The sequence below is a fragment of the Numenius arquata genome, chromosome 1 (assembly GCF_964106895.1).
Source record: "Numenius arquata chromosome 1, bNumArq3.hap1.1, whole genome shotgun sequence".
NCBI lineage: Eukaryota > Metazoa > Chordata > Aves > Charadriiformes > Scolopacidae > Numenius > Numenius arquata.
The window spans coordinates 108543858-108568793 of NC_133576.1; the positions used below are offsets into that span (position 1 = coordinate 108543858).

The 24936-nt window shown below is 40.9% G+C and overlaps 1 protein-coding gene across 1 annotated transcript; it reads left to right on the forward strand.

The window, feature by feature from the left end:
• The first annotated feature begins 5323 nt into the window (after nt 1-5323).
• Nucleotides 5324-10425, forward strand: LACC1 (laccase domain containing 1). The gene is made up of 5 exons (XM_074155382.1): nt 5324-5913; nt 6776-6957; nt 7567-7732; nt 9630-9855; nt 10238-10425. The coding sequence occupies exons 1-5, from the start codon at nt 5346-5348 to the stop codon at nt 10410-10412; spliced, it is 1317 nt and encodes a 438-aa protein (XP_074011483.1). The 5' UTR covers nt 5324-5345; the 3' UTR covers nt 10413-10425.
• The last annotated feature ends 14511 nt before the right edge of the window (nt 10426-24936 follow it).

Genomic DNA, 24936 nt, shown 5'->3' on the forward strand with positions numbered 1-24936 from the left:
GGCGCCCGCCAAGCCCTAGGGAGCGTCGGCCAAGGGCCGGCCCGGCGGCGCGGCGTGGCGTGCGGGGGGCTTAGGGAGCGTCGGAGAACTTCAGCGAGGGAAGGCGAGCGGCGGGAGGCGGTGTGAGAGGAGCGCGGCCCTTAGCGGCGGCCAAGGGGCACGGAGAGCCGGGAGAGGGGCGGGGAGCGGGGCTGGCCCCGGCAGGAGACGGAAGAGGAACGGAGGGAACAGCTCACCCTCTCAGAAATGGGTGGGTGCTTGGCGGTGGGGCCCATAGTGCGGCCTGGCTCGCCCTGTGGCTGAGGCAGTTTTACTTCGTGGTTTTTTTTTTTTCACTTCTGAGTTCACCGAGTTGCCTAATTCATTGTATTAAACTGCATTTTCAGTCATAATTTGTTAGCGTTTGATGTGCCCTGCAGAGAACGTAAGCTTTGCTGACCACCATTGGGTTATGAGGAAGAATTGTGGCCCAGTTTCCCCTGTTTTATGGACACAGGCTTGTCTCGTGCCCACTCGTATTCCTCTGAACTCCGGGTTAAGGAATTTCAACCCTAAATCCCACCATTTTTATAATTTAATTGCTCATCTCTGCATACCATCTATTTATTTCATCCCCCCCCCTTTTTTTTTGTTTTTCATTGCAGAAGCTGAGTTTATGGAGCTGAGTCTCCAGTATTTCAGTTGGAGCCATAATGTCAATTTGTCATTTTTCAATATTGTTTTGTACCCTGGGTATTTTTCTGACCTTTTCTTTATCCTGTCTCAGCATTCTGCGCCAAAAATAACACCAGTAATTCTTTTTTCTTCCTTAGTCTCGTTGAAGGAAAGAAAATGGTTGTGTTGGTCTCTTTCCATCAAGTCCCACTGTTAATTTTTAATGTCCTAGTTCGGGGACATTTGACAGTGGGGTGGAAAGCCTCAGAAATAACTGATTCCTGCAGACTTCATGAAAATAGATGTCTGTGTGGGGAAGGACAAGATACCCACAACGGTATCCTCCCTTTGGGAGAGAGAGACAGGAGGATTCAGCTCTCATCCCTCTGCCCAGCATTTTCTGGAAGGAAAAATGGGAGGGGGAATAGTGGGGGACTCCCAGGGAGTGTTCTGGATCTGGCAGAAACGCAGGTTTACTGGAGCTGAAGGCAAGGGAGGAACAGGGGACATAGGACAGCAATTCACAGGAAATCTGATTTTATTAGTTCCTCTGTTCATGAAAAAATTACTTTTTTTTTTTTCCTTGTCCTTTAGTTGTCATATACTTATCTGTCATGACTGACTTTGGCACAGTTGAGAAAAAATATTTATTATCGAATGATTCTTGAACAAAGCCTGGTGCAAGTCCCTAATTCCTCCACTTGCCTTTTGACCTTTGCGTTGTCCTGTCAAAACATTCAGACGTTTTTACAGAGCTCTGTGAAATTCCTGACTGCTCCGAGGAGAAATCAGCATCCTCCTGTCGGGCCTGTGGCCCTGAGGACTGGCCTCTTGTAACCTCTCTATCTGGGTCCTTCTGAATATACTTTTTTCTTGACTGACTGCCAAATTCTTCATGGGAACATGCAGTTACAGCTCAGAAAAGGAAACGCTTTCAGTCTGCACGAGTTTTCCTTAAACTGCTTTGTGTTTTTCTTCTGTTTTGTACATTTCTGAATCTGTTTGAGATTGTGCAAAGCCGATGTATTAGCGCATATGATTATAGCAGTGAGTTACATGGCAGGGTTAATGCTGCTTCCGGGTTTAATGCTACCCAGGCACTTAATCATGTTGGTGCCTTTCAGTACAGTTTGTTATTTCCTGTGGATACTCTGACAGCAACAAAGCAGGGTCTCATCATAAAGAAGAAATACAGGTTCCCACTACAATGTTACCTAGAATAGGAATTTCCATCTTGTACAAATCAGCTGCAAGACTGACAGTGAGAAGTGAGATATATAAAGCTGGTAATGTGTGTTTGTATCAGATGATACCTTTCAAGAGTTTAAAAGGATTGACTACCTGTGTAAGTAAATTCCTGTGTTTTGAACTGAGTTTGTTTATGAAAACTGCATACACTTGAACGTTTTAATTGTAAGTGCTGATTTCTTTTTCTTCAACCTTGCCTAAATACCCCTAAGTTAAGAGAGGCAGAAGGTTTTATTTTCATCCAATTTAAGAGGTTTTTATGTATTTATTTTTGTTCCCCCCTTTTTTTTTTTTTGTCTTGGCTGTTGTTAAAATTTTATTACAAAAGTGCTCTTATGCCTGTTCATTTGGGCTGCTTTAATGACCTGGTTTTTTGGGTTTTTTTTTCCTCTGGGCATCTCACTCTGGCAGATGTTAAATATTTATTGCCTTTTTATTTTTCCTAAACAGTATCAGTTCTCTATGTTTCTGTAAGAAGACAAGGTGAACAGTAGGATTGAAAGGTGCAGGAAATTGCCAACAATCTTGTCTTCAGGAACAGTGAGCTTTTAAAGTTAGATTTCTGGGGTTTTTTGAAAGTTGCTTTTTTGGATCTTTTTTCCTCCCTGAGCCTGTCTCTTCTCTGCAGCCTGGTTTTATTTCCTTCATTGTTTCTTTTCTTATTCACTTTGCCTTTCTCCTTTTTGGTCTTCTTACCCTCCTCACCTCTCCTCTCTTCCCGTTATCTATCATTTTCTTTTATTTTCTTTTTCTTGGTGTCTGTGCAAGAGAATCTTTTTACCCTCCAAATGTTTGTACTGACAGAGTTTCAGAGAGTGAGCAAAACAACTCAGGGGTGGCCTTGGCTTCAAGTTTGTGCAAGTATTTGCCTTGCATTGTGTACTGAAATGAGCAACTCCTTAATAAATGCACTTAATCTTTCCTGATGTGGTTATGTGCAGTGAGACTTTCCATGGAACACTGGGGCTGTAGACCATGTTACTTAAAACCTGAATAACCACAAATGCGTTTCTCATAAGCTAAACCATTGCTGTGTTTGGCAAGTCTGTATTTTGAGAAGGGGTTTGCTGGGGGACTTAGAAAGCAGTCAGAAAAAATTTATGATGACTGTAGGCAAATTTACTTCTGACACCACTAACCTCAGGAGGAGGTAGGACTCTGTGATGCAAAACTGGAAGGATATGAGGGTGAATCAGCCCCATTGTTTCTTTGTGTACATCCCAATAATTGACCCTGTGGACTTTTTGCAATACACACACAATAACAGCGTAGGCAATTACCTCTCCCTCTGCAAACACTTTCCTTCCACCCTTTCTTTGGTGGTATTTTTCTGGGGAAGTACGGGGGCAGCAGTGAACTCTACTTACCTTCCACTATTGACGTATCTGAAGTGGAGCAATAATCTGTTTTTCCACTTCACCCCTAAGTTTTGCTGTCTTTGCTGGGGCTATTAGCTATACCTTCATTGGGATCGTGTCATACTCTTAACAGGCCTCCCACAGAGAGTGTCAGCATAGGGAAGGATTTTTCCTGATTTCCCAAGTCATGGTCTTTGACATGAGTCTGTTTTGACACTGTTTTCTTAGCAGGCTGTTTTCTCTAAAGTCTGTTATCAGCTGTGTGTAAATAATACTTTGAGCAAAATCAGGAGTCGTAAATTCCTTGGCAGATGCTTTTATCCGCTGTCACACTTTGATACTTTTAGTATACCTGTTTTGATAGTCACTTACTAATCTTTGTCAGCGTTCAACTTGCAGAAAGGAAAACATCATTTTCACTCAAGGTTATTTTTCTTCCAGTCTGGGAGAAAGAACAATGAAGAAAACACGGAACGTTTTCTGTAAAACCTACTCTGACTGAACGATTCATTAAAACCAGAGAGGCCTTTGACCTCTCATTTGAGTGTAGAAACTCTGGGAATCCATTGTCTACTGTAAAACGCCCAGGAGGACACCAGGTCCACCGTAGCGGTAGACCTCAAGTACACACAGAAGCAGTATTTTTGCAGGATAACGAAGTGCTGTGAAGCCAGAGCATGCTTGTAGTTACAGGAGAATGAAGGCTTGGGGCAGGAAAATAGTGCCGGGCATTATCTGATGCAGTTAGTTCTGGTAGCAGAGCATTGATTTCAGAGACTCAAAAAATTCTCAAGTCCTTTGTTCCTGCAAAGGAATTAATATTCACGTGTGATTTGTTACTGTGCAAAAAAAAAAAGATAAAAGATGGCATTAAGGAGTACTCCAAATGATTATGGGGTCTTATAACTGGTGATAAAGCTGCACGTATTCCTTCTAGATGAAGCATGGTGCTTAGTCATGAAATCTGAATAGCCGTCTGTTCAAGGTTCCCAAAGCAAAGGGATCTAGTCTTTTGTTCCAGACCTCTGGAAGCTTATACTGGAAACTGAAAAATTTTCAGAGACAGAGAAAATGAGACTTTTCTGAGAGGTTATGTAAAATAGGCTCTCGTAGCAAGATGAACAAGTTTCCACGGGCAGGCAGCCTAACTGGGCTTGGATCAACGAAGTCCAGAAAGGGACAAAACAACCCCACCAAAACTGGATTTGCACCATGGGCTAGAAGACAACTGTGAACTACAGGATGATTTTGGCTTAATGAGCCTTGATTTCAGAGCAGAGAGTGCAGCTACCAGAGTGAAAAAAAATGGAGTCAGGAATTTTTGGATAGTATGACATTGTTTTCATTTAGTTGTGTGCACTTCTTGCATTACTAGGTAAATTTTCAGTAACCTGTGCTGAGTTCCTGTGCCTGTTGAAAAGAGGAACTGTCCCTCCACACAGAAGTCAGAAATTACAAGTCAATACTTTTGGTAATGCAAAAGGGAGAAGTGCGAAAGGTCTGGTGGAGGCCTGTGGGAAAGATGTCACTGAGCTCACAGCCCAGCACCCCTGGAGGCTGCCAGGAGGGGTAGCAGACATGAGCTCCATCTCACCCATAAGTATGTAAAATGCCTCCAAAATAATGGTTATAGAAACCTCCCCAGTCCCAGCAAGCTGAGGGACCTCTGTATTTGGTTGCCCTCATGGGAACTTGGAGGAGGGCCCAACAGTCAGACGTCAAAAAGATCCATCAGGCTAATGTGAGTTAATTGATTCAATAAATCTAATGCTATGTACTAACCTTTTATCATCCCTGACCTGGGAAAAACCTGAGGTAGGCGGGGTGGTAGGGACATACCTAAATACTTAAATAAAACCCTGGTAATTCCCATTTCCGCTACTTTTGTTGCAATTTCTTTTGATGCAGTGAGGAAATCCCAAGACAGTAACTACTGCTATGCCACCTTCTCTGCACAGTATTACCGAATGTGTTGCCTTAATAGCATAATTCTGTTTGTACTAATGATGCTGTCTTGCCTTTTTGTTTTTCATGGTTTGTTACTGACTACTTGGCAGTTGTAGGAATCTTGAAATATCCTGGAGTATGGTGCAAGCGGTACTGATAGATCTGTTCAGCCTACCAGCCAACTTGCAGAGCAACATCCAAGGATTACTATGTAACACAGTGGAAACTATTGAGAAATGCTCTTCCATCCCTGCTCCATTTGTTTATGTCATGTGTTGCCAGAGGCAGGGGAGTGAAAGGAACAGTGAAGAAGAGTCCTTGCTTCCAGCTCTGAGAGATTTCCAGAGTCTGAAGACAAGACTGGAGGTGGTGCGTTCTCTGACTACAGCTGCTGCTTTGTACACCATCAAACAAAGACTGGATGAAAAAGACCTAAGCATCATTAAAGTCATTCTCCCTGCCTTAAGAAAAGACTTAATGAAAGTATATATAGACCATCTCTTTACAGCAGTCTACCAGTTTGAATTTGAGGATTTACAGGTGGCATCAGATTGTGAAAACCTACAGAGAACTGAACCTCAGAGTGAAGGGCAAGCGCTTCCTACGCAGGACGTGGCACTCATCCGAAGTGAGATTCAGATGTACTTGGAAAGCCTGCCGAGCTTGAAAGGGGAACTCACCATCCTCAGATCTTCCCTGATCCCAGGTAAAGGGAATCCCAGCTAATATATTTTACAGAGACTGTTCCCAAGCATTGGGAATTGCAAAATGGGTAAGATTTGGACATGTCTTCAGGCAGCGAATAACTCTATATGATGTTGTAATAGTGTATGAAACGATCCAGAACCTGAGAGGAACATGAGTTACTTAAAGCCATCTTTGCCTTCGTTGTGCTTCAAGATTTTGACTGTGGCTTTGAAAGTATCACAATACATAAAAGAGATTTTGAATCTCAACTCTGATTATGTCACTAGGCTTGTCAGCTGTTACGACAGCAAAAATACCAGTTGTGGGACTATCTTTCTGTGTTCAACTTTGCCATGCAGATTCCCTCCCCTCCACTGCCCCCAAAAACATTGATTGCATTTGGTGTGTGAGGCCACAATAAATGATCCGCATGGTGAAAACAGAGGATTTTTCAATAACTCTAGAAATTTTTGGGGCTCTCAGTGTACTTTAGAAAGATGTTTGAGATTCTGTGTGGTCTTGAGGACTGGCACTTTGTTTGCCAAAAGAGCTTGGGATGTGCCACCTTAGAACATTTGTTTAAAAATCTGCTCTCATTTTCCTCAGTGAATTACCTCTTCTCTAGGGTTTGCAATAAAACTCTGCAAGTCAGGCTAAATATGCCAGGACTCCATCTTGCTCAAACCCCTCTACCTTGGCCTCAGAGGATTATGATTATAAGCAAGAAGGAAACTTAGAATCCTTAAATTTAAATGCCACAGCTAAATACGAGGTAAAGCAATACTCACTCTGATTGGCTGATTCCAGGTCTCTTCAGTATAAAACCATGTAATAACTGGACTGGTCTTGTGTTGAAAGCAATTGTTTTTTTACCTTTCCAGATGATATCTTCCTACATGGGTTCAGCACAAGGACAGGTGGGATCTCCTACATACCAACTCTAAGCTCCTGCAATCTCTTCAGCAGTTCCAAGCGGAGGGACCCACAAATTGTTGTTAAGGAAAATCTCCGCCGGCTAGCTAATGCTGCAGGATTTAACCCAGAGACTTTTCACAGAGTCAAGGTATCTTATCGAACAATGGACTTACGTAAAGGTGTCAGATCATAGAATTGTTTGGATTGAAAGGGACCTTAAAGATCATCTAGTTTCAACCCCCTGCCATGGGCTGGGACACCACCCACTAGACCAGGTTGCTCAAAGCCCCGTGCTGCATGGCATGGAAGAAAAGCTCTTCCTTCATGTATCACTGGCTAAAACTGTAGGCATTATTCTTATCTTTCTCAGCAAGAATTTCTGAGAAGCAGGATAATTAAAACATTTATGCTGGCAGTTTATCTGGTGGAAAAGCCATCCAAACTGTGAGCCATTTGGCACTATATGGAGAAGCAGCACTGTTTCTTCCAAGTATATTCTAACATTTAACTTACCACAGAGCAAAATAATGAGATAATCAATCAGAGCAGTTTCTCTTAAAAGAAAAATACACATAACTTCTGTGGTGGCTTTCTACTGATACATCTGCGTGGCATTTGAACAAGGGAGTGCCTGATTTCCACACGTAATCGGTTGGTGCAGAAGAGTGCTTTGTGCCAAAGTAAAATCCTCCCATTAGTCAGAACTGGGGTTTTTTTCTGCCGTAAACATGTCCGTGTTCTGGTTTTGTCTTGACAGACTGATCACGCTAATGCTGTGTGTATTATGGGGAAGACAGAGCCTGACAGCTATGATGGAATAGTTACAAATCAGAAAGGTGTTACCATAGCAGCTCCGGGCGCTGATTGCATACCTGTGCTGTTTGCTGATCCTGTCAGAAAAGCCTGCGGTGCTGCTCATTCTGGTAGGAATTTTGAATCACGGAGATCGAAATAACTAGGAGACTACTGGAAAGGGAGTTTTTGACTAAGAAGTATAAATTAGCAACCAAAGAAATGCTGAATTAGAATGAATAAATGCAAGATCACATAACAATTTAGTTAAGTTTGTTAAGTGTAGTATAGGTAAGTTTGACCTGTTAAATTTGTATCCTGCCAAAAACAAGGTTAGTCTTCAAACTATTCAAACAAGAATAGTTTGTTTCCCAAGCTATGTATTTTATTTTATAACTGTAATAGATATTGTTTATCTATTTATACATTTAATTTTCTGATCTGTAGCCAAAACCAAATAATTTTTTTGTGCCCTAAGTTTCTATGTAAAAAAATGTCTATAAAGCCAATGCCCCCAACAGTCATTTTGAATCAGAAGAAATATTTCTCTGACCCAAACCAAATAATAAAACTGAAGCAGGGATGGTTAGCACAACCTGCATTTGTGTCTGGCTTCAGAAAATGTCCCAACTGTTAGGCTAAAACACATATCCCGTAGTGAGATTTTCCTGCCGGGCCTGTTTCATTTTATAAAAAAGTCTGCATTTATGAGGTCAAGGGGAATGCATAGCTGAGAGTTTCTCCTCAACTTTGTTGCTCGTACACTCCTTGATACGGTAGGACGCTTCGCCTCTGCCTAGAACTTGTGAATGCTACCTAATTCATACAATTCTTCATACATTCAATAAGTTAGCCAAAATAAATTCAATTTGTAAGTCTTCATAAGATAATCAGAACTTTGACTTTCCTTCAGTAAGGGGTGTGTGTGGGTGTCCATGTCCCGCTCCGTGCCTAGCAAGCTTAGGTTAGAGAAAGTGAGAGGAATGAGAACTGTCTGGGAGGAGAAGGGAATGTTGTGGGTTTTGATGGGGAGAAGGGATGAAGAGAATTTTATCTATTCTTGAAAGTTTTAAGAGTTTTACATTGTAAGTGTTCAAACCTAATTACTGTGAAATATTTAAATCTGTAGTTGCTCTTTTTTCTGCTGCCTCTTCATTTATCTAATCCCTGACACACCACACTGTTCCCCAGCCTACACCGCTGCCTTCTCCCAGCATACCTTGCAGCTCCAGCCTGAACTCCTACCTTCCATCTCCCAAGTTTTGGCCTTCATTCCCACATCACAGTCCTTGCCAGGCTTCCAGTTATCGTGTCCTAAGTCCTTTCCTTCCTGTCCAACCCCACCTCAGTTCATGTTTAACTTGAACACGTGATACTATGTGTACAAATAAAGACAATTAGGTATAAGGTCATCTCAGTCTTTGGATGTAGAAAAGCAGAGGAAAAATTATTAGCATATCCTGTCTTTCGTTATGACGCATTCCTTGTGCAATGCAAAGGCTTCCTGGGACTCAAACTGAGATATAAGAACTCAAAGCTGGGCTTTCTTCTATCTATTCCAAGCAATGCCAAAGTGCAAAGCTTGGCTTTCTTCTGTCTATTCCAAACAATGTCTCTAGCTTGAGCCTTTTTTTTTCCTAAAATAACATGAAAACCATTTTCACCATATTATCAAAATACACATCTGACCGTAACATATTTCTGTTGTCATACACCCATTCAAGTGTTTCAAGCAAGAGAAGCTGTAAAGTATGCTCTAGGTGCCCAAACCAGGACAGTGGGCAAAAGGAATTCTGGAATCCAAATCTAAATTCTTCTCTCAAGTTTCCATCTCCACAAAATAACTGATAGTTGTTAATGTGTTGGGTTTTTTTAAAAAATAATTATTTTTTATTAGACATAATTATTTATTTTTAGATATAAATATATCTACTAATTTGTACCTTTAATGATAGCATATATTTTAGTTACTGTAAAAATAAAGAGACAATTTATAGGAATTTTTTTTTAACCTCTCATTTCTCACAGGGTGGAAAGGCACATTGTTAGGAGTTTCTATGGCCACAGTAAATGCTATGGTATCTGAATATGGCTGTAATGTGAAAGATATCCTTGTGGTGCTGGGCCCATCTGTAGGACCTTGCTGCTACAAACTTCCTCACGAATCAGCGAAAGAATTTCACAGAATTGATCCAAAGTGTGTGAGACAATTTGACTCTGCATGTCCTTATATTGATATTAGAAGAGCAACACGGTAAGCCTCCTGAGTGAACAAAAGACTAACTCCACATTAGTTACCAATAATTATTTTAATATTGTATTATCCGGCACTATTACGGTGAGGGTCCTCACCATCTTTAAGTACTCCGTTGCTGGGTTTCAACTATTTTTTTACTGTTATACTGTTCGTTTATGGATTACAGACAAATATTCAAATTAAATGTGGTTTTACTGGTTGCAGTAAAGCACTTATTTTAGTCTAATGCTGGAAGAAAGAAAAGCAAATTAAAGTCCCAGTCACAGTGTAGGCACAGTTTGTTCAACTGGTACTTAAGGTGCTGTCTGAAGGATAGTGTCTTAAAGAATGAGAGGGTGTACAAAGAATATTATTTTCTGTTTCTCTTTCTTTCTTTAAGGATTCTTCTTGAGAGCGGTGGGATTCTTCCTGAGAACATCCAAGATGATTCTGTCAGAGACCAGAATGAAAATATCACTTTCTGTACTGCCTGCCACCCTGATAAATTTTACTCTCACTTTCGTGATGGCACTAACTTCGGGACACAGATTGGCTTTATATCAATAAAAGACTGAGATAGTATCTCTTACTCCTGAATAGTATTTAGACAATAAGTCTGGTGCGCTGACTGGCATCCTGCTGTCTTTGTAGAAGTTCTTCCTCCTTCCTTTCACAGACTTGCAATAGGGAATTCACGGGTCTTACGATTCTCCTGCTTCTTCCTTTCCCTGCCATTCTGAGGCATGAAGAAATGTCTAGGGTGTGGGGCTAATAATTCTTGTGTGAGACAGGGTGCAAAGGAAGCAAGCAAGGACAACCCACACCAATGACAAAGCCCTTCTGCTAGTCCAGGTGCAAGCTCCAAGTTTTTTTTGGAGCCTTGTTGACCAGATATTTCTCAGAAACTTCACTGTCGTGAGGTGGGGAAAGCACAAAAAGCCAGTCTTCATTAGCTTCTGGGTGAGACTTCTGAATGAAGTTAATTGCTCATATAGGAAGGGAAGCCTGTATTGCACATTAACTCTTTTGGAACACTCAACTTTGGTAGTTTCAGCTGAAGGCTGGGCTTATTGAATTACATGCCAGAGATTGTTTTTCTTATTTGGATTAGTTTAAAGAAGAGCTCCAAAACACTTATGTGACTTTTCCTGTGGAAATAACTTGAAATTGAGAAGCAAGCAATCTCTGTTGGGGCAGACATTGAAAACACATGAACTCTCACCATTCTGTATTTTTTGATTGTAGAAAAAATAGGACTAAAACTATTAATATGATATGACATGTATGTTCAAGTGTCCTTAGGATTTTTTTTCTTTAAACTATTGGTGCTCTGCTAATGTCCACTGAAATGGTCTCAACAGTGCCCAGTTATTAAATAAATATCTAAAAAGAGTGAATTTAGCCTCAGGTAATTTTATTGACCAATAGTTGACTTATCTGTCTTACTAAGCAAATTCTAAGTGTGCACTATTTTCTTTTGGCCGTAAAATATTTGCCTGAAGACATTACAGTAGATGTGATAGTTTCTGACACATAGACAGTGAGAGCTTCCTAATAGTAAAACTATGCTGACGAGCTTGCAGAGTGAACTGTCCGCATGACGTATTTTATATTTTAAATTCAACGGCCTTTTCCAACTCTAGACTTTTATGTCCACTAGAGGTCAGTGCTCGCTAACTCTGCACTTTATATACAGGTTTTCAAATCATGCATTTTGCAAAGCACTGTATGGCATATGCTGCTACTTTTGCCTATGTAACCATCTGCCAAGTTTTTCTAGTGTCTGTGCTTAAATCTATTTTTCATTTTCTTGGGCTGCGATTCAGAGCTGCCCAAATTAGAGCTTTCCTTGTCCTCTGGGAGAACAGACGTTTTGAAAAAAATCTTTCTTTTACCTGTGAATGGTGTTTCTCAGAGAAGAGCCTATTTCTGTTACCCTCTGACTGTAACCATCTACCACACAAATACTTCTTCCAACTCTCCTACTTCTTCTTTAGAAATATTATTCCTCTTTGGCTGTAGCACTGCAGTCCTTGACAATAAAAATTCTTATATTTTCAGTTACCTTTTAAAAACCTCACTGTCGTTTTCATCATTCTCGGTTTGTTTTGCAACTTCACTGTGGTGATGTTCACAATTTCCTTCACACTGGATGTTCAGGTTCCAAGAGGGGCAACGCTCACACTCCTCAATTCAATTCTGCCAAGCGTGTCACTGCACACTAGCTGATGGTGTGTATGGTATGTATATGTATTATGTGTATTATTGAATTATTTCAAATACAGGATAATATGGACACTGACAAGCTTATCTTGCTGTGCTAGATACCCACCAACCTACCTTCACCTTTTAGTTCTGTCCCTTTGCCCTGGTATCTAAGAGTGAGCTACTCTATGGGCACTGATTGACATAGCAGTGGAGTGAGTAAGGTGTCTTCCCTTCTGCTGTTTCTGCTCTGGGGGCAGTAACACCACGTAGTCTTCAGTCCCTGCACCTGAAGCTCAGCCAAAGCTTGTCTGTCAGTGCCCTTCGCTTAACCCTCTTCCCTTGGGGATTAAGCGCAAGCCGTCAAAAACAGCTGAGTTACTGGGTTTTGCAAGGTACTGCTTGACAGCTGAAGCATCGTAGGTGTGCCCGTGCCTGCTGTTAGCCCGTCTCACCTCAAAGATGGTTTTAAACTAATGCATTTAACTTTGCAGTAAGTAAGTAGAAAGGCCTTGCGGCCGTGCTACTTACCACAGTTCAAATGCTCATCAATATATCAAGTCACAGTAACGTGATACTGATAGTAAGCCCTGGCTTGTTCATACCTGCTCAAGAATGACAGCAGAGACTTTCTGTTTAGGAAAATACCCTTTACAGGTCATGGTAGGACCGTGCAAGGAGACCGTGTTGGAATGAGCAGAAACACCAAAAGCTTTACGTTTTAGAAGACAAATCATTACCACAAGCCTTGTTCATTATTTATTTTACACTGAATTACCTAGACTGTAAAGCTGTCAAGACAGGAAGCAGCCTTTTGTACATGGATTGCAGGAGCAGAGAACTCCACAACCAATAAGAAAATAATAATAATAATGTTCAGTCCCCAAACAGGTTAGGCTCTGTATCATACAGAATTTCTTTCAAAAATCCTTGCGACAACGGCATTTTAATTCTGGTATTAAAAAAAAAAAAGAAGTTGTTGAGAGAAAGGGTGTGATGAAAAGCAGGCAAGGCTATTTCGCTTCTCTGTTTATTTACTTTTCATTCCTGTTGCTCACTAAAGGAGATCAGCCCTGATTCACCACCTCTAGGGAAGCTCTTAAAATGCTTCATAAATTGTTCAGCTGTACCTACCTAATCATCAGATCCCATTTATTAACCTTGCTCGTGAATTTATAAGCTGCATTCACCCTATTATTGTTATTAAATGACATTATTAATTACGATTGCGGTATGCCCTGAGGCGAGCACAAGAAATGATCACATTGAATATTGTTTTTGATAGCTATTACTGTGCAATTAACATTTGTTGCCATTGTAGGTTCTGAATATGGACCTCTTCATTTACATTTATATATTGGAATGGGGTGTACCAAAACATATCTGAGAGGCTTTATTCACTATTCCAGTAAAAAAGGGCAGCTCCAACACAGAGTTCTGGTTCCAGTCCCTGGGGAAGCAGTGTGCAACTTCAGAGGCATAGATCAAAGTCTGAGATAATTAGGGAAATGTTTACCCAAACTGGGATTTATTGCCACACATATAGCAAAGGTGAAAAATGTTAAGGGGGTTAGATTAAAAATGTCTTTAATTAATTTATAGAGGTTAGGTCCATCGGTGACTGCTAGTCTCTCTTTCTACTGACAACCCAAGGAGACAGGATGGGGACTAGACAGTTGCTTGGTCTGAGTTTGGCATTTGATGGCTGTATTTGTGAGTGGCAGCAAACTGGGAAGCCATGGGACTGGACCTTTAGCAAAACACTTGGGCACATCTCCACTCACAGAAAGCATATAATTGCTCCCAAATTACAAGCATTCAGTTACAGGAAGGCATCTCCTTTCCCCAGCAGTAAGACAGTTTGCCCTTGCCTCCAGTCTTATTTTCCTCATGCTTATCCCTTGTACATTCCTGTCTTTCTGTCCAGCACCGCTCACGATCGCCCTACAAGGCTTCTGAATCCAGTCGCAGGGTGCTGGAGGAAACAGATGCCATTCTGTGCAGGGCAGCGCCAGCGTTGCTTTCTTTTGTATGCATGTGCCTTTTTTTTCCTTTCAGCAGCAGTGTGAAACTTCGTGTCCCCAGCACAGGATCTCCATCAGTGTCCTCCTCCACTGCCATTTTACAGCTTTCTCCAAGAGCTCCCGATTGCCAGCCTACAGGGCAAATAAGTCGATATTCCTGGATTCCCTCATTGCTGTCCTCATTTCCACTCCATGCCCAATTTGCTGCTGGGTGATGCAAAGAGGGAGCCGAGCTGCGCTCATTTGTCCCGAGGCGCAGGGGGTGTGTGTGCGTGTGTGTGTGTGTGTGTGTGTGCGTGCACGCTCGCCTTGATGTCATGTGTGCGAGGCTTTTGTTCTCTGAGTACCAAAGTCCTCCCCCAACTCCAGCCTCTTGTGCAACAACACAACAGGACAGTGCACCGACAGGAGCAGCAAATCCTATATGTGACAGAGGAAATAATGTATTGACCTGCTGCGGGATTTACGTACCTCCAAAGACTGACAGCAAGCTCAGCCTGTAAGGCTGACTTGTTCTACTTTCCATTTCCAGCAGATACTAGCCAGTGTTTCCAGATGAATGATTCAGATAGAAATGTGCATGGATTTAAAAACGGTCCTAATCCGGCATAGTCTTTTATCCAGGATGTTACTAATGGTTATCTAGTGTTGCACCTTTTTATGAGGCAAAAAGATTTCACTGCTCTTCTTGCTTTAAATACACAGTGCCTGTGGCTGTGCTGCTAAAAAGCCTGATTATGTATTTCCCAAAGGCCTGCAGAGAAATCGGAAGCTAGTTTTTTAAAGTGATCCCTCTGATCTTTCATTAGTAAGCGTTTAATTTACAGTAGCATCTCACATTACAAGTACTCGGCTGGCTCTCTTTGTCTGCGAGCTCTCGGGGGTCAAAGGAGGCCCATGGAAGAATTTCGGGAGCGCAGTCCCCAGAGGACAGCAGGGCTGAGGTCTCTCTCTTCCCCTTCTGCAAATGTGGCATCGTGTCTCCAGGGCAACCTGAATTCTGACAGTCATGGGAGAAGGGCACGGCATGGATTTCCATTTGATTCCTGCAACAGAAAAGAGATCTGAGACAAAAATCAATATGTGACTAAACTATGAGAGTTCATTTTCACAATTAATGTTCTCTAATGGAGCATTTCCTCTCTTCTTGTACAAATTTATTTCAAAGCTACTAACTACTCTATTTGTTTTTCTGGTGGTGTTTCTTCTACACGTTGCAAAAGCCTAAACATCTGGAATAAATAGGGTGCAACAAAAAAATTTGGGGTCTACCTACCATGAAACCAAACAAGCATTTTATAAGAGAAGCTGAAAGCAATGTTTGCATTTCAAGATGTATAGAATCATAGAACCATAGAATCGTCTAGGTTGGAAGAGACCCTTGGGATCATTGAGTCCAACCATCTACCCTACTCTACAAAGTTCTCCCCTATACCATATCCCCCAACACCACATCTAACATGTTATATCTAAAAGTATAATTTCACTTTTTCTCATGTGATGCAATATTTTTAGACAGTGATTCATAGTTCTGGTCAGATGTTTCAGTTCAAAGTGATTTTATCAATGACAGCTATAGAAAGTCCTGCCTATCTGAAATAAATATCTTCACATTTCTCTTTGAGGCACTGAGCACTATCCTAAAGGAACATTCAAGCGTGTGTTGCTGCTAAGGGAAAACGTTTCTGTTCTGCTTTTGTTTTCTTTGAAAGTTATGAGCTTGATTTTCCTGTACAAGAATGAATCCCAAAAAACTCAGTTGTAAAAGCAAAGTTGTGATAGGTGGCTCAAACCTGCTTGGTTGGTTTTAATAGGCACTTTTATTAAGTGCTTTGTAAAATTGGTATTAAATAAAACAGGGTTATGCAGACAATTTGACTCTCTGCTTGCTTCTTTATACCATCTCCATAAAGAGCTTTCAGAACATGAAAGGTGAGCAGAGCAAGAAGTGTGTTAGAGAGGCTCCTTTAGGCATGCAGATGTTTCTTGCTGTATTCGATACTTGGATCTTCCTCAGTTCCCTCAATTACCCTGCAACTTTGATCCTTAAGTTCCCCCAGCATTGAAACATCCCGGCTCACGTAAGTCTGTGCTAGCAATGGCAGAAGCACAGATGTAGACTTGGTAGTGGTGTTCACATTGCAGCATTTCTTCAACTTTTCTGGTGCTGGCATAAATGGCATTGTGATAAAAATATTATGCCACAATGGTGAGATATTTTGAGAAAAATCTCCTGAGCAGCCCTGCCATTACTTAGGGGCTGTAAGTCAGTAGCAATTTTTTGGTTTTCACAAAACTGGGAAAGCTAAGGCTAACTTTGCACCCTCTCCTGATCTAGTACGTGTCTTCATCAGAGCGACGTGGTTTGGCTTTTAGAGTCTTGTCCGCTGTTCAATTATACTTCTGTCATTTCCTTTAAGAATGGCTTCTTAAGAAGAGACTGACTGCATATACATTGGCCAGGAAGTGCAAAATTCAGCCGACTTCTCTTCATTAGTTTATATTACTATTTAACATAAAAGTCTGTCAGAAAATACAGGTGCCGCAAAACAAGGAAATCGCACTGCTCGAGCTAAAATGTTCTAGTAGGAGAAAGAGTAAAGATTCAGACAAAGCTAATGGCTAGTTTCGACATCTTCTGGATGACACACTTCAATCCGTCTTTCAGGACAACTCATTTCCTGTTTTAAATATTAAGAGCAATCTGAAATAAACCATTTAAAACTGAAGAAGTGCCATTGCAAATTAAAACAAACATTGAAATCTCAAGTCATGCGGAAAAGAGAGAGCCTGACTTCCACAGAGCTCGTTTTAGTATTTATGTATAACTGCATGAGCCAATCCTCTTATTTCTTCAGTAAATATTTCCTTCATAGATTGCAGATTGTTATGTTCCCTTCGATAAATGTTTAGCTAAGTTTTACATGTGATATTTAGCTCCATTAGTCTTTCCTAAAATGATCCTTCCAGCTCTTAATTCTCTAAATACTGCCCTATTAATGTCAATTAGGCGATAATCAGTTTTCACTTACATGCTCTTTTAGAAGGAGAATGACATTTGAACTTTGAAGAGGGACTGTTTTTTTTCTGGTAGGTTTGCAAAGTTGTTCTTCTCAGTACAAAAAACTTGAAGCAGCCTTAATTGAATAACCTTGGTCTCCCTCTATTCCCTCTTTTTCAAAAGAGTCATAGTCTATTGCACTTCAATTAGGATTTATTTTAGGCTTCCTAGCTATAACTCACAATCCATCACATTGTTCCAAAAGCAATCTTCATGAAGGAGGCTCAACTCAGAAAGTGAAAAATAGTCGGCATTTTTGAGGCTGACACAGGATTTATGGTAGGAGAACATTTTTAACTTAAGCAAAAGCTTTTTAAAAATCTCATGTTGGAAAGCTGACACTAGGAAACTAAATTACGGAAATAATTTCAGTTTTTGTGGAGGGGGGAAAAGTTTAACAATGTGTGAAACCGAATATTCATTCCTTGAATTATATTCATATCAGGACTGGATGCCTTTGTATGTACTGATTCATCCCCAGTAAACTGGGCTGAGGCTGGAAGAAAAGGGTGAGGTTGTTTGCCTGCTGCAATAAATGATACCAGAAAAGAAGGATACAGCAGCATTCCTTTTAGCAAGTGAGTTAAACAGTGCTCGGGCTAATGATGAACCACTTTCTACCAAGCCAATATCTGAGACTGAAAAAACTGCCAGTCATTCCTTGGCTCTGCAGCACTCTTGGAGGCTGGTATAAATAAACAGAAGCAGGGAACAAAAATCTCCTTTGGGATGCAGCTAGCCTGAAACAGACATCCATGGTGAAACACTGATGCATAGAAGAGGCAGAAAAAGACAGCATCATGATGATGAAGACATTTCTACACCTGCTCATTAAAGATTTAGTGCAAGAAGAGTTTATCCATGTGGAAACATGGCCCCCTACCACATTGTCCAAGCGGAGAGCAGTGCTGCCAAGCATCTTCCTATGTATAGTTATTTGCCCCAGTTGCTACAGCTATCAAGGCTGTATATCTTTGTGTGGTCAGGAATTTTCCCCCAGAACCTGGACAGGTTGGAGTATTGAATGCTTATGGACATGTCCCTGTTCTCCTCTCTCTTCATCCCTATTTTAAACCCTGCTATAGGCATATCATCACAAGCTTCCAAACTATGCAAGCAGGGGGAGGACCACAGTTATTGTGGGAGGCAGATAATGACCACTGTATATATTATCTACGTGCAGGACTCTGGGACCTCAGTGAGTCCAGAATAATTGCAATGATGGGCAAATCTGCCCTCACCCACTGCAGCTGTATTTCTGGACTGAAAATATGGAAGAGAAACTGCTTTTTGAAATTTCCCTCAGCTTGGCTAACAGCCCAATTCTGCAGACTTGGAAGATTTTCTATCATAATATTTCTCTGAAGCTAGCTGTGAGAATAAATGGCATGAGGTACATCTGGCTCAAGAGCTGAGAGTTTAAAATTTTTGAAGAATCTTTTCTTGTTTGTTATGGAGCAAATCCCAAACTTCTTGCTTAGAAGTCCAGGCTCCCTGCTGCTATGGGGCCCCATCTGAACATCTTGACTAAAAGGGAGAAGTGCCCTCCTGTGTGAACACTTACCATTAATATTCCTACTCTCAGCCATATTAATTACTATGGCAGAAGTAATTTCACAGTGAACAAGGCAGATTGACCTCCTGGTCAGTCCTAGGAGGGCAGAGAGGACAAGTGTGTTAAATATGGTGAAAATGCTCCTTATTTATATGACAGCCACCTAAGACTCTGGGCAAGGCTCTGGTGCTGAGAAGAGGCAAATCATAAAGAGGAATAAACCAGTTATCTTGGGTTCTGCTAGAAATACATGGAATAGGTCAAAGTAGTTTTTTTGCACAGTATGTACTGTGTATTTTGCTCCAGTCTGCCCAATGAGAATTTACTGAGCATCTTGAGCACTATTTCTTTTGCAGCAATTAAAATTTCTGGTATCCTTGATCCTACCTAGATCCTGGGGAGAGGCTCAGACATATTGGTACTTGTAGATACTTCAAGACTTGGAGTGGTCAGTTAATACCCTGTTATTACCACACCTCATAAGAAAACATTAAGAAGAAACTTCTAATCTGTGAATTTGTAGCGTTTCTATTATTATTCTTTGTCAGCAATGGCACTAGTGGAGACAGTAATGCCATTGCCATAGCTCACAAGATGTGCGACTCTAAAGGGGTCCTCTTGTAGATATGTAAGATCTACAGACCAGGAGGCCTGCAGTGTTGTGCCAAATTTCCAGGTCCCGAAAGCACCATCCCAAAATTTCAGAGCCATGAGACACATACCAGATGCTCTCAAAGCTGAGGAAGGAGAGGGGGAGATCTCTAGGAGACACCCGAAGAATGGAAATCCCATGGCTTTGCGTAAGATACGTTTGGGCGGCATCTGCAGCTGAGTTTGGGTCTGTCATAGGGCACCTCAAAAGAACAGCATCTGCAATATAAAAGCAGTCCCTTTTCATGAGTCGTGGGACACAGAGTTGGGTTGGGAGCTGCTCTGCAAGAGCTTGTGACCCTCATGCCTCCCAAAAGTCATAGCTGTCTACCCTTGGACGCTGTAATGCCCTTTCGCATTCTTAGACTGGCTCCAGCTGCTGTTAGAAGTCCCACTGTGTGAAGGGCACACTTTTTTAAGGGATAGGAATGTCAGGGTACATTTTTGTTCTAGCAAGAAGCACACTATAAAAAATTTCTTCTGTAAGCAGTCAAAATTTCCAGCCATAGGTAAGGCTGGAAGCCCTTTGTTTCAATAAAAATCAATGTTGTTGCAATAACGTAGTTATTACATTCTCAGTTACTGTTTTCACAAATCATCTGGTCTAATGAACAAAGCAAAACCAACTTTGACCATTTTGTTCTCAAATTCTGTCTGAGTACACAGTTTCTACAGACCATGTCAGGATATTTTGGACTGTTTCCTACTTCCTGCGTTATCCACTGTGGGAAGCAGCATTTTTATTCTTATTTATTTATGAAGTGTGCAGAGGGAACAATTTGAAGTTGCTGTAGCATTTTTTCGCCTGTTGGCAGATTGCAGTTTTCACAGGCGTGTTTTGAGTTGGAGAGTATTTAAAATTTTCAGCTTTGAAGATGGATCACAAGCAAATGTTTTGTGGAGGTCACTGTTTGTGTTTTAAATGTGTTTAAATTTGGGTTTAAATTTACTGATCAGTTGTGATTGATCAGATTAGTCCTTTGACTGGAGGATCATGAATTACCTTTCCCCGTGTATAGCTGCTTGGGAACTGAAAGTGTGGTTATGGACATGAGTTCAAAATCCTCTTGATGAGAGAGTAAGTGCCAACAAAAAATGAATAAAAGCTTGTGAAAACAAGAATATAAAGAGTAAAAACATGACCAAAAAGAGTGTGTTTAAATACTGAAGTGAATAATCCCAGATAATTTGGAGTGGAAAATGCACTTTGTTTATAGAAAGCAGAACACCTCCCATAAAAGCAGGAGGAGGATGGAGAATTGTTAGTCAAAAGCCTAATGATGGCCTGAGGACCTCACAGGAGAAGGGCAGTGCTGTGCCTTGTTCCCACATGGATTTGCAAAAAGCACAAAGACTGCAGGATGCAAAGGGCCATTTCCTTTCTCCCTCCATGCAGAGCCTCATCCTAATGCAAGAAGTGGAAGAGAGAACTAATAGTACATTTGATCCAAGAAGGGTTGGGGATAAAGTGTATTCTGGTCAAACTTGGAGGGCAGCATACACTCTGTTAAGGGACCCAAGCTTCTCCAGTGCTGCCTCCTTCTACAGAAAACACAGAGACCCAGTGTGACCCGTTGGGTGGGTGGTGCAAATATGGTGTTATTTTTACTAAATGGGGAAAAACGGGACTATAGTGGACCAAAGGCTGGTAGTTCACCTTGACTGCAAAGCCTTACAGTTAAGTGAACCACGCTCTAGACTTTTAGCTGCGATACAGGATGTGTACTCCAGAGTTCTTTGGTGCATTGGAGAAAGATTGGAGTTCATCATTTTCCATGGGAGACCTAATTAGACTGCCGGCTGTGAGGGACTTGTAAAAGGATGAGAGGAGGGGAAGCTGCAAAATGAAGTGTGGATTAAAAGAAAAAACCCGCCTTCTGGATACTGTCCTCCTGAGTTTGGCTAGTGACCTATGGGAAAAAGAGAGAACTTGGGTGCTTGTAAAATAAGATCCCTTTTAAACACTCTTTTCTGCCCTCAGAGGTAATCCAGAAGGATTCACAGACTGAGCTGACTATTAGAGATGAGATTCTGTTGAAAGCTTACCCTGGTTTGTCAGTTATACTGTAGGACTGCTGCACTGGAGCTACCTGGGAAATTGCTTCAGACTCTTAATTTAATGAAAGCAGCTTCCTTCGTTTCCTATCACCTGCATGTCTAGATCAATATTTAGCTGTAATTCAATGTACTTCTTTGTTTGTGAGTAAAGTACTCTGATGTTTCTTCCATTTTAGTTTTACAGTGCCCTTAGTATTCCTATCTGTTGAGACAAATTAAACCAATTAGTCCTTCAGTGTCCCTGCACACGCCTGTTTTCACATTTTGGCCTGCAGAGCTGACAGTAACAATTACAATATTTTAATCACAGATGAGCAGTGCCAGTGGTTCTGATCTTTTCTTATCAGAAACTCTAGCTCGTCACTCTATTACATTTCCTTACACTTTCCGTGCTCGTTTTTTTCCAACAAGTGATCACAAAGAAATCTCCCATAGAGTCTCTCTTGTTGCTTCTTTCTTTAATGATGTGCGTTGCGGTCTTCATTCTCCATTATCTAGTATAAAATTCTATTTTTTTTCTAGCATATCTGGTATAAACTGAGATGATACTGGTTGTCACTGGTGATGCTGATGGTACAAGTCAAGCCACAGAGGGAACTAGACCTGGATTTTGAAGGGTTCTCTGTGAGCTGGACCTGGAAAACCTGTAATTTCATCAGCCTATAGAGAGACATCTTCAAGAGGGCAAACTCTACTCCGTACTGATTACCATAGTTTCTTAATATAAGAAATTAATCCTGAATGACAAGAAGCATTAGTACTGCTGTGGGAGAATATGGTGGTAAGATCAGTATATGAAAGTCTTGCATGGGAAATATTTTGAGAGGGGGCATAGAATTATTGGCAGAAGCTGTGAAACATAGCAATGAAGTTGAAGGTCTCCAGTATCTCAGAGAGCTTGTTTTGTGCTTGAGAATATGCAGACAAGTCCAGGAAGAAAGATTCTTGGAATTTAAAGAGAAATAATGGAACATCCAGATTTCTATGCTCTTTGAATAGAGGTGCCAACTCATTTGAATGCATATGCTTCCACCCATATTTTTATCACTTATTTACATGCATAGGCACACCCTTGCAGCTATGCATCTGTGTTTAAAAATGCACACAAAAGCCATAGACGACTCCAAGCTTGTTTTTGTTAATATATATATATCAGGCCAGCCAGACAAATAGCAATAATATTTCTCCCACTTGCTCATTCTTGGATGTCTCATTTACATATTTATGCAGCTCCTATTTTCTTTTTAAAATAAAGCCCTATGAAATGATCTGTCTAGGCTTTCACAAGGACACAAATCACTGAGCTTCTGAATTTTTGATTAATTCTATCCACTTCATTTTTTGTAATTCTGGACTTCCTGAATGTGAGGCTATGCCATCATTCATTTGCCTTCAGCAAAGGCACAACTGCTCCAGAATGAACTCTTAATTATGGTCAGCATTTATGTCAACATTTCCCATTAGAAAACAAAAATTGATTGAAGATCAGCTTTTTTATATTTATCTTGTAGAGCTGACTTATTGTACTATCATACTAAGTTACCTAACAGAAACAGGAATAAAATAGGATGTTTTACATTGTTTTTATTTGTTTATTAATTTTATTTAAGGCAACAAGCAGATCACAAAACTGCTAGAAGAAGAAGAAGAAGAAGAAGAAGAAGAAGAAGAAGAAGAAGAAGAAGAAGAAGAAGAAGAAGAAGAAGAAAAGAAATGGAACTAGTCAAAACAGGCTGTAACTTAAAGCCCATGGGTACATTCAGGGGATTCATTACAGAGTCACATCGCCTTGCAGTTGTGACCTATGTGCTCTTTCTATCTGCTTTGTACTCGGTTCTGCTGTGCTTTTATATAGACTGAAAGACCTACAAGGAAAGAGTTATATCCTGGATTGTGGGACTGCCTTTGTGCTATGCTTCCAACAGCAAAACACATGCTTGTACCAACATCAGATTATACCAAGAGGTGTAAATCCAGCTCAGCTATCAAAGGAAGGATAAACCCAAAATAGAAAATAAATTAGTGGCCTAGCACAAATCTTCCCACTTCAGCACTAGTGCTGGATATAAATTTTCTGATGGAAAACAAAAGCTTTTCTGGAAGATCCCAGCATTTGAGCATGAAGTACTTAACCTGAAACATCTTGGGGTTTTCTGAGTTTTCAAAGAATACACAGATGATCATTGCCACATGACCAGGGAACCAAGGATGGGATTTACTCCTGCTTTTATAGCCCTCCCTAATGGAGGATTATAGAGAAAGACTCTATAGAGCCAGACTAACCACAAGTGAAAGGATCTCATGCTGCACCATGAAAGGACAAGGGGCAGCAGTTAGCAGTTGTATCAAGGGAAATTCTGATTGCATGTAAGAATATTTATTTTCCATCCCAGTGAGAGTATTGCCCAGAGAGGCAATGAAATCTCCAGCCGTGGATATTTCAAAACTCAACTGGACAAGGACTTCAGCAATCTGATCTAACTTTGAAGTTAGCCCTGCTCTGAGTGGATGTTGGAGCTCTGGACTAGCCTCAATCATTCTGTGTCTCCTTGACTTCAGAGAGATGAAATATTGATATTTCCACTTGATTTAGTTAACCGAGACATCCTTTATAATCAGTGAAGAGAAAGTGGGTGATACTCATTTTATCCTAAACTATTTAGGTCTGATGAATTGCATCTAGAAGGGCCTGTTTCTTTCTATTGGCTACAAAAGGACTCTAAGCCACCTGCCTCAGGTGTGGGCACCTACATGGCAGACAACTGCATTTAGGTAAGAAGAACAGCACCTATTTTACCTCCTGAAAAGATGTTTTGGCAATGGGGATCCAGAACTCACAGACTGCTTGGCCTTGGAGGAACTCAGTGGGACGTGGGAACCATGGAAGCTTTCAGCAGATGCTCAGTGAAACTCATATTCTCACTTAGATATCCTGAATATTCATTTTTGATATGTATATAATGATAGATCCTGACAGCTCTGCAAATGTCCTTTTCCCGAACAAATTCAACTAAAACTGATGTTTTAACAATTTGGGTGCATACTCTGAAGAGTTCCTGGTTTGGTTTCAGTCTCTTTCAAACCAAAAGAGTTTTAGAAAAGAGTTCTCATGAAATTCTACTTTTTGGGAAACCCTCAGTGCCCAAGTGAGGGTCAAATGCTGAAAAGAGGTTCTTGAAGCTGTAGTATTCAAAATGAAGCAAAATGATTGCTATGTTAGTCCTGCTACCGGGTCTGCAAGAAAAGGAAACTGAGAACAAGAAATATTTGCATCATGGTCAATCTGTGGGCCTGAGGGAGAACATAATAGCTGATGTAGAAGGATCACCCGGATTTGTGCATGGCTGAAAAAAGTCATTATTTTTAGAGATATATTTCCAGTGCAGTGAAAAGAAGGGTAGAGTGTAAGTCCCTTTACCTAACAGATACCATGCCGAAAGTGCGATCTCCACCTGTCACCTCTGAAATGCCATCTAGAGGGGCTTTTTTACCAAGCTGGCTGTGAAGAGTAAAGTTATTTTCTGCAGCCAAGGGACACTCTGCCA